General features: G+C 36.2%; 1 protein-coding gene across 1 annotated transcript in view; it reads left to right on the forward strand.

Annotated features, from left to right (window-relative positions):
• Positions 1-8,160, forward strand: part of BMT2 (base methyltransferase of 25S rRNA 2 homolog) — a 92,717-nt gene extending 84,557 nt beyond the window's left edge. Inside the window, exon 5 of the mRNA XM_040644083.1 lies at positions 4,961-8,160. Within this exon, the coding sequence (XP_040500017.1) occupies positions 4,961-5,590 (630 nt within the window). The 3' untranslated portion in view covers positions 5,591-8,160. The remainder of the gene's footprint in view (positions 1-4,960) is intronic.
• The last annotated feature ends 2,889 nt before the right edge of the window (positions 8,161-11,049 follow it).

Raw genomic sequence — 11,049 nt, forward strand, 5'->3', positions numbered from 1 at the left:
CAATTTATCAAGAGTACAAAATAATCCTAAACATACATGCATCTATAAACAGCTTAAATACATAAACCAAACACTTATGATAAAGTAGCAAGGAGAAGTAGACATATTTTTCATGTATTAGAGAAAGAGAGAGCACGCATGAGCATGGGGAAGGGGAGGGGCAGAGAGAGAGGGACAAGCAGACTCCCCACTGAGCAAGGAGCCCAGTGCGGGGCTCAATCCCAGGACCCCGAGATCATGACCTGAGCTGAAGGCAGACGCTTAACCGACTGAGCCACCCAGGCACCCTGACATTTATAAAATTATAGTCAGAGATTTTAAAACCCCTCTCTCAATAATTGATACAACAATTAGAGTGTCAAAGAAGAACTCATCAGGGAAATTAGACCATATTTTGGAATGAAAAGTAAAAGAGACTAAAATGTGTAGGATGACACTAAATCGCTACTTAGGGGAAATTATAGCCCTGACCACCTTTATTAGAAAATAACAAAAGTTCGAAGCAATGACAAAGTTCCAAACAGACAAAAAAGGCACACTAAATTCAAAGTACAAGAAAGAAAGAAAGAAAGAATCAGAGTAGAAATCAATGAAATAGAAAACGTTGAGAAAAACAGCTTGGAAAACTGATAAAAACAAAAGCTAGTTCTTTGAGAAGTTAAAATTGATTAACCAGTAGTCATACTGATTAAGAAAGAGAGGAAGAAGTGGTATCATTACTGATTTTACCAATATCAAGAGGATAAAGAAATCTTGTGAACAGATTTATCCCAGTAAATTCCGCAACTTAAATGAAATGGACAAATACCTTGGACACCATCACAGGGTAATCATGAAGAAATAGATAACCTTAATGGCCCTAAATGTATTATAGAAATTTGAATTGAGAGTTACAAATTTTTCCAGAAAGAAAATTTCAGGCCCAGATAGTTTCATTGGTAAAATTGACTAAACTGTTGTGCCTACGTGGCTCTGTCAGTTAAGCATCCAACTCTTGACTTCAGCTCAGGTCATGATCTCAGGGTAATGAGATTGAGCCCCACATTGGGATCCGTGCTCAGCATGGATTTTGCTTCTCCCTCTCCCTATGGTCCTCCCCCCAACACATGCTCACTTGCTCACTTTCTCTCTCTTTCTCTCTCAAATAAATAAAATCTAAAAAAAAAAGAAAATTGACTAGACTGTTAAGAAATAATACCAATTATACACAAACTCTTTCATAAAATTGAAATGGATAGAATACTGCCTTCTTACTCTATTAGGCCATTACCTGATACCAAACCAGAGACCTTCCTGAACAATATAACATATCCCTCATGAACATACATGTAAATGTCCTATAGAAAATTTTAGCATATTGAATGCAATAATATTTCAAAACAGGTAATACATCATGGCTGTTTGGTTTGCAAGACTGGTTTAATTTCAGAAAACAATTTTTTCATCTCAGTAGCACACTGAAAAGGATAATCTCTCAATAGGCATAGGAAAAACATTTGATAAACATCCATTCTTTCCTTATGAAAACACTCAGAAGGAACTGAACTGAATTTCTTCAACCTAGTAAAGGCTATAATGAAAAACCTACAGCTAACATCATACTTAAAAGAAAAATGTTTTCCCCACTAGAACAAGAGTATCCCCTACTCAACACTTCTATTCAGCATTCCCTGTAAGTCCTAGCCAGTGCAGTAGAGCCAGGAAAAAAGCAGTAATAGGCATCAAGATTGGAAAGAACTAGAACTGTCTTTATTCACACATTACATTGATCATCCATTAGATTATTCCTTGGAATCTACAGAGAACCTACTAGAATAAATGAGTTTAGCAGGGTTGCAAGATATAAGATCAATATACAAGAGTCAACTGGTATGTGTATACACACACACACACACACACACACACCACAATCAACTAGAAATTAAAAACAGTACCATCAAAAATATGAAATATTTAATATATAAACACGAAATATCTATTTCACATAAATCTGATAAAAGATGGGAGAAAGCCTGCATATTGAAAACTAAATTATTGACAGAAATTAAAGGAAGACCTAGATACATAGATATACCATGTTTATTTATGGAGGAACTCAATATTGTTAATACATCAATTTTCCCAAAATTTATCTATAGATTCAAGGCAATCCTGATCAAAATCCTAGCAGTTTTGTAGAAGTTGAAAAACTTACTCTAAAATTTATGAGGAAACTTAAAAGGACAGTGTTTAAGTAATACTACCTCATTTCAGGATTTATTTTAAAGCTATAGTAATCAAAACACTGTAGTTTTGGTGTCAAGAGTATCAATGAAATCCAAGATAAGGTCCACAAATAGGGCCAAATTTATGGACTACTTATATTCAACCCAGATGGAAAAAATGGTCTTTTCAAAAAATGGTGGTTGGAAGAATTGGATATCCATAAACAAAAGAAAAAACTTTAGTCCATACCTCACACCATATACAAAAATGAACTCGAAATAGATTATAAACCTAAATGTAAAACAAGGCTATAAAACTTCCAGAAGAAAACATTGAAGAAAACCTTCATAACATTGGATCAGGAAAAAAATTTCTTAGGTATGACACCAAAAGCAGTCCATTAAGCAATACATTGATAAATTGGTCTTTCATCAAAATGAAAAACTGTTAAGAGAAAGACAAGCCAGAATCTGGAAGTACTTTAAAGTCCCACATCTGATTAAGGATTTGTATCCAGAATAATGAATTCTCAAAACTCAATAATAAGAAAACAGTGTTTTCTAGGGTAAAGCAGCCTTTTAAGCGAGCAAAAGATTTAAACAGACACTTGACCAAAGAAGATACCCAGACAGCAAGTAAGATAAACATCACTACTCATTAGGAAGATGCAAATTAAAACCACAGTATACCACTCCACTCCTATATTATAATGACTAAAATTTAAAAGCCTGGCTACTCCGAGTGTTGATGGGGATTTGGAGGAACTGAAATTCTTAGACACTCATGGTAGAAATGTGAAACTGTTTACTTTTGAAAACAGTTTTGGAGGTTTTTTTTAAAGTTAAACATGCACCTACTATATGATCCAGCTGCCCCTTTCTTGGATATTTACCCAAAAGAAATGAAGGCATATCCATTGAAAGTCAAACAGAAATGTTCGTAGCAGCTTGTTAGAATAGCCAAAAGTTAGAAACACCCCAGATGTTCATAAACAGATGTATGGATAAACTTAACTGTGATAAACTCTTAATACAGTTGGATACCTTACAGCAATTAAAAAGGAATAAACTAAAAAAAAAGAAAAGGAAAAAGAAAAAAAAGAATAAACTATCAATAGATGCAAAAGAGTAGATGAATCCCAAAATAACTGTATTGTGTAAAAGAAGCCAGGCAAATCAAGAATACATTATTCTGTCTTATTCCATTCATATAAAATTCTGCGAAATACAAACTTAATCTATAATGATAGAAATGACATGAATGATTGCCTAGTGGCCAGGAAGAACAGGAAGGGTACAAGGAAGGGATTAGAAAGGCTCAGGGAGGAAGCTTTTGGGGGTGTCAGATCTATCCATTAAATTGATTATGGGAATGGTTTCATGAACGTTTAAATGACAAAACTTACCAGTGAGTACCCTTTAAATATACTTGCTTGTAAATCAGGATATTTCAGTAAAGGTATCTTAAGAGGGAACAAAAGGGGGGGGTGCCTGGGTGGCTCAGTCAGTCAGGTGTCCGACTCTTGGTTTCAGCTCAGGTCATGATCTCATGGATTATGAGATCAAACCCTGTGTTGGGCTCCCTGCTCAGCAGGAAGTCTGCTTGAAGATTCTCTCCCTCTGCCCCTCTTCCCACTTGCCTGCACTCTCTCAAATCTTAAAAAAAAAAAAAAGGTGGCGGGGAGCAAAGGGAAGGAGAAAAACATCTTTTTCTGTGTAATAGAACTTCCCATATCACTTCCCTGATAGATAGTCCACATGATTATGTGACCAGCTTGTCTACCTAGTAACAAGAATGAGGGAATGAAGTATTAGCCCGTATCATTGTTAGTTAATAACTATTATACTAAGAGAGCAACTAATTTTTATCTAATTTTAAAACTGCTTTATTCTGGATCATTTCCATGGAGTTGTAATTGTCAGCAAATTATACACGGCTGTGTATTCACTTTGCTGTGGTAGTTCCCATGTCATCTACGTTGACTTTAATATGTAGATTTAAGTCAGGTATTAACTTTTTAATAGAATAAATGTAATACTAAAATTATTTTTAAGATGGTTCGAGCTAATGGTTAAAAGACACTTTTCATATCTTTAAAAAGTGTTGGTGCTCATATTTACAAATTTATAATGCCCCTTTCATTATCCTCTTTGATTTGTATTTCATGGTATTTCTTGTTTAAAGTTTTTATATTGGCCTGGCTTTGTTAACTGTAAATGTTGAAGTGAAAGTAAATATGACTAAGTTAAGATAAATCTTTCTTAGAAACTCTTACCCAAATTAAATTTCAAATTGTCAGGCAGAAATATTTATTTTTTTAATGATGAGTAGAAATTCTCTGGGCTTGATTACTCTTCGAGATTTTAGTGAGTAAAAGTTCAGTTTGAATGTCTTTGCAAGCGGAATAATGTAGAAGGGAAAGAATCAAAATTAAATCTTGGGGGGCGCCTGGGTGGTGCAGTCGTTAAGCGTCTGCCTTTGGCTCAGGGCGTGATCCCAGCGTTCTGGGATCGAGCCCCACATCAGGCTCCTCCGCTGGGAGCCTGCCTCTTCCTCTCCCACTCCCCCTGCTTGTGTTCCCTCTCTCGCTGGCTGTCCCTCTGTCAAATAAATAAATAAAATCTTTAAAAAAAAAAAAAAAAATTAAATCTTGGAAAATGTAGAAATGCCATGACAGAGTTTGGTATAAAATCTGTGTAACAGGATGGAAATAATCTTCAGATTCTTACTATGCCTTGTTTTTCCCTTTCTGCAGAGTGTATATAAATGTGACTTCCTGAACTTGCAGCTTCAGCAGCCACTCCAGCTTGCACAGGATGCTATCGATGCCTTTTTGAAGCAGCTGAAAAACCCTATTGATTCTCTTCCTGGAGAACTTTTCCATGTGGTGGTTTTCTCTCTCCTCCTTTCTTATTTTCCATCGCCTTACCAACGATGGATTTGCTGCAAGAAGGCCCATGAACTGTTAGTGTTAAATGGTTTACTGCTTATCATCACACCTGATTCCTCCCATCAGAACCGTCATGCTATGATGATGAAAAGCTGGAAGATTGCTATAGAATCTCTGGGCTTTAAACGCTTCAAGTATTCAAAATTTTCACATATGCATTTGATGGCATTTAGAAAAATCTCCCTAAAAACCACAAGTGACTTGGTTAGTAGGAACTACCCAGGGATGTTATATATTCCTCAAGATTTCAACAGTATAGAAGAGGAGGAATATTCTAACCCTTCCTGCTACGTTCGATCAGATATAGAAGATGAACAACTAGCATATGGTTTCACAGAGCTCCCTGATGCTCCATACGACTCAGATTCTGGAGAAAGTCAAGCCAGCTCTGTTCCTTTCTATGAGCTAGAAGATCCCATATTACTTTTAAGTTAGTATCAATGTTAAAGGCCCTTTCAGTCCAGACTTCTAAACTAATTGCTTACACTAATCAGAAATACTAACATGAACTCAGTACTTAAAACCTGGTTTGCATAGAAGAAATGCAAAGGTTTACAGAGTTTGCTATTTTTTTCTACTTCTGGATTTTAAAATTTATTCTTATATAGAAAGCTTAAAGTTTCATGCAGAGTGACTCCTGTCGTAGCAGAAACCACTGTTACTTTAGCATTTAGCACTAAGATATCATAGAAAGGTACCTTTTTTCTTTAGTGCTATTGTGAAAATGAAGCATAACTTGCTATGTATTTTCCTTTTGTAATCTTTTCAGTGTTGACTTTAAACCATTGCAATGAGAAAGATACGTAGAAAGCTGTAGCTTGCACTTTGATGACTCACAAGTTAAATGTGACACAGAGATAGATTGGTTTAGTTGTTTTGTGATGCACTTATTCTCTTTTCTAGCTAAATTCTTACCTGTTACAGAAAGCCATTTTCTGTTCAGTTTTGACTGATGATCCAGCATATCCTCAACTTTTTGGAATTGATCTTTTTCTTTTTTGCTCATTTGGCAGCATCAGACATTTGGGGAAAGAATTCCCCCAAGTATGTATTCTAATTTCATTAGTACAGTACAATAAACACCATTGCCAAAGTAGAATGTTCATATCTTTCATATTGATTTAGGCCTTGGTGTTAAGTATATTTAACTGTGAGAGTTCACTCTTACCTTTTTTAAATTTAGGTTTCATTTACAAAATTTTCTATGTAAGCAAGAACAATACTCGATCCTGACCTGAAACACCTTTGTGAAAGGGTTTGCACTTGTAAGAGTTTATGTTCTGTCTAGACCAACCTTGTTAGGGTCCTCACCTTTCCATTAAGGAGGTGTGCTGCACTACAAGTCTGGAATTATATAGAAAAATTTTAAATTAACCCTCTGCTAGCCATCTCATAAAATGGTTTTGACCTTTCGGTATTCTAATTTCTATCAAAATTCTAGCAGGAAATTTTCTTCGAATATATAAACCATTAGTTGGCTGTGGGAATTTTCCCTTTCCACATTGATAAATGACTTTCTGTGTTTCTGAATCAGAAGCAAATGATTAAGGAGAAAAATATGTCCAAACAAGACAAGATTAGTTTAAGTAGCTAAGAACATTTGGTCCACATTGTCTTGTCAGCCAGCAATTGTCATGTAAACTGTCATTTTTAAGAGTGCCACTGTGTGGATTTTTTTTTCAAGTGGTTATTACATTAAAATTACCTCATACTGAGGTTTTTGCACTGAAATATCACAGTTTCAGAGTTCATGGTTAATGTGTGTGTTTGTGCGCGTGTGTGTGCGCGCGTGTGTGTGCGTGTATTTTTAAAGGAAACTTGCATTTTCAATAGTTGATCCTAAATTTCATAAACTGCACTTCTTTGCTCTGGTAAAACTGATGTTTTTGTGCTTATTGTGAGTTGCTGTAGTTAACTTTGAACGTCAAATTTTATTTAGAAAGACAAAATTACCCTTTAAGATATCAATGTTTGGGTATATATACCCAATATTTCAAATTAAATTTCACATTCTAAATTAATGAAAGTAACAGGACTGTAATTAACCTAAAAAGTCAGTTGAATGAATGCAATAAATACTTTTGGCATATTTGAGCAACCAGTAACTTGAAATGTTTCATTTACTTTCAATAGCTTCAGAGCCCTTAATAATTAAGACTGACTTTTCTTTCCAGTTAAGCACTACAGGTCACATCTTTATCTCCCCCAAAAGAAGGGGAAAAAACCCCACTGTGTTCAGGTAACAGAACTGTGTTTTGGTAGTACCTCTTTTATCCATACTGCCCATTTCCTTTGATTGGGCTAAATACCATCTTAAGGGCAAAGAAGACAATGTATCTAATTAAAGCGCTTTGAAAGTAAATGAAAACCGTGCTTTTGAGAGGCTGGTGTAAGTATGACCTTGGAGTCAGCCTTTGTGTTACAGCTAACATGTTGGTGCTATAAATTCTTCTGATTGTTTACAGATGTTGATTCTGCTTATGCTCCAAAGTGTGCATGATGTATTTTAAGTAGTACTTTAAAGAAAAGTCTCTTTATAAAACCTACTCCCACTTAGTATAAATTTGTTTGGATTTGTTACTGTAAATTCAGCTTCAAATTAGGTTGGTACAGGATTTAAACTAATACATATTCCACCAAAGCCAGTTTAACATTTAAGTGTTAAAATAGTCCTGTGGCTTGGTGCCAGATTATATATGTAATGACAAGAGAAGTTAACAGAGCCTTCTAATATTGAATGGGTACTCTTGAGAATGATTTCATTTGGATATAAATAAGTTTTAAGGGGTCTCGTGTCTCAGAACAGGATTCTCCAAAATAATTTGGGGTTTCAAAAATAAATGATCATTTAGTTAGATTCTTCAGGATCATGACTAGATCAAAAATGGTTTATATCATAGTTGCCAAATGGTGGGAGATGGCATACCTGAAAATGTATGTTTGTGTTTGTTGTATTTTTTCACATTTTGTGAACAAAGCACATTTATTAAAAATTTTAAATTTTCTAATATTCATTGTCTATTACTTACAACCTGAAAGTTCTGTGCTCTTTGACTTCTAAGTGATTTCAAATTTGGGAAGCAGTTTAGAATTTGAATGACATCCAGAATTTTCAAGCCGATTCACCCACTCAAATTCTTTAATTTCAGAAATTGATTCACCAAAATACAGAGAGCTCAAGTGACTACCACCATACTGTTATGTATTATCATGCTGTTTACCAAAGAAGCAGGGACAACAGCCCGCATAAATTCTAGTTCATTGTAGGTCTACTTTCCTTGAAAGTTCTATAAGAGATAATTAAGTGTCTTAATTATTTTATGGCACCAGATGGCCTTCTCATGATGTTGAACAGTTCTTTATCCATTGAAAAAATGTTTGAACTTTACCATATACAGTATGCTGGGGAAACATTAGGATTGGGGTGGTCACAGTCCCCTGCTTTCATGGAGCTGATGATCTAATGGAGAAGATAAGCATCGTACATAGAGTTAACATCTGATTGCCTACTGATCCTTACACCTTTGCCCCTGCTCAGGTCCCTTAATTTGTTGACCAAAAATGAAACAATGCAAAAAAGTTTTAAACACAACTGCTCAACAAATTACGAATACATTATGGGTAAGAGGGATGTAGTTGTTCATCTCTAGAAAAGTGCAAGCTACAAACCAATTCTCTGATAGTAAAAGACAGGTAAGAAAGAGGGGGGAATCAAGCTGTCGCTCCATTTTCCCCACATTTTTCAGAGCACGGTGCTAGAATGGTATTCCTCTTCAAGAATCCACACGCTAACATTTGGTTCCCTTTCCCACCTCTCCAAGTCAACCTCCAGCATGCTCTCCTCAACCTTCTATGATAAAGTCCTGGGGTAGGGGGAAGGGAACAGCCTGTGCCCACCTTTGCACCAGCTAGCTAGTCCCTCTGCCTAGAATTTCCTCCTCTTATTTTGGATTTGTAGAAGTAGTTCATTTTTGTTATTCAGGTCTTAGCTTACATGTCACCTCCCTAGGGAGTGCTTCCCAGCCCACATAATCAAGTAGTCTTCACATCACCGTAAAGTCTCTGCATAACAATTATCTGAAGTTTATCTTTTCCCTTGTCTATATGGCTAAGGCCCTCATCTGTTCTGTATCCTCAGCCTAGCAACAAAGCAGGTGATCGGTAAGTATAAATAAATTTACATATATTTATTATGAATAAATTCATTTTATAATCCAACTGAGAGGACACAGGACTATGGCTGACAGTTTAGGAATCTTGTGGGGTCGTCTGGTTTTGTTAGTTTATTAACATTCTCAAAATTAGGGTATAGGTCACTTTATACTTCAGAAAAGTCTGAACTGGTTTGTAGAAAATGTCACTTAGATCAATACTAAGGGATTTGGAGCCATATAATTTTCCTCCCCTCTACTTAGTTCTACCCATTGAAATTTGTTCTATTTTAATCTCAGATCATACCTTCTCACCACATCTCTGTCAGTGCTATCCAATCCCTACCTCCCTCTCATTGACAATAAAGAACTGAAGTTTGTACACAATCATTAGCTATGCCACATCTAAGGAAGATTCAGCTAGTTGACCTATTTGGTTCTACAAGAGAAGTAATGCTCCAGCAGTTTCTTAATTCATGTAAGGGATATATTATGCTAACCACTTTGAAGATAGGTTTCTACCACTAAACACTGAGATTTGGGGCAAATTTCTTCATAGGACCTGTTTCTTAATCCACAAAATTCATTTATAGGGTGACTGACAAGTTTACCAAGTTTCTGTAATGCAAATAACACGGTCTTGTCACATAGTAACATCAGCACACAGTTTCTATTATTTATTTTAGCAAATAGCCATTAATAGCGCTATTCCTCTTTTCTTAGTCCTGACTATTCTGTGCCTTCCATGCACATTGACCATTTTATCTCCACCATTCACCACCAATTCAAAATCTGATATCCACTCCTTAGAATCTTACTGAGCAAGTTAAATATTGTTCAATTTTCTCATCTTCAATTTTCTCCCCTATGAGTTCCCAGAAAATGACACAGAAGATACACAATCCACTACAACCTACCCTGCAAGATTTCAATGGAAACTACAAAACAAACCTCAACACAAGATCGTCTTGTCTTTATAAGATGATTCATGAAGATGGATAACCGCTTCCTCAGTATCTATTTCTCACAGAAGAGTTTCCATAAATATAAAGCACAGCAGTTAATATGAAGTAGTTGTACAGGTTCACAACCCTCAAGAGAGCTTCCTGGATGTAATCTGAAACACACCCTGGATGTGAAGAGCAGGGAGAAGCCAAAGAAAGAGGCCACTTGAGCCTGGTAGGTGGCAGTTTTAATAAGCAAAGGGAACTTATTACACAAGGCTTCTCTTGGGCAGCAGCAAGAGGAATGGATCCCTGCACCTGCTCATGAAATCTTAAAAGCTTATAAAAAGGCCTTAACTGGGTTCAGTCATGCTTATCGTTCAGGTGTTCTCAACACCACATCATTATCTCAAGGCTTTATCCTTGGAGCAGCCTGTGGGAGTGGGAAAGGCAAGCCGAACCCACGTTCCAAGAACAGGGGAGGGTATGAGGAGCCTCCAAGCACCCAGATCCAGCACATAGGTCAACCGGCAGTCACATCTTTTCGATGACCTTCCCCAACAGGAGTATAACCAATTTATTTAAGACTAGGAAGAAATTAGGGTTATTTCATCATTAAGTAGGAAGAAAACCTTGAAACATAGTCTAGTTTCTAAAGGACTGACTTCTCTAGCTCCACAAAAGCACACCCCACTATTGCTTGTATTACATTCCAAGTTATGAATATGACCCCATCCATGGGAAGACTTGTCTGAATCCACCAACTAACGTAGGACACCACAGAAGCCTTGAACAGAAG

Source organism: Ursus maritimus, unplaced genomic scaffold (assembly GCF_017311325.1).
Source record: "Ursus maritimus isolate PB19 unplaced genomic scaffold, ASM1731132v1 scaffold_3, whole genome shotgun sequence".
NCBI classification, from domain to species: Eukaryota; Metazoa; Chordata; class Mammalia; order Carnivora; family Ursidae; genus Ursus; species Ursus maritimus.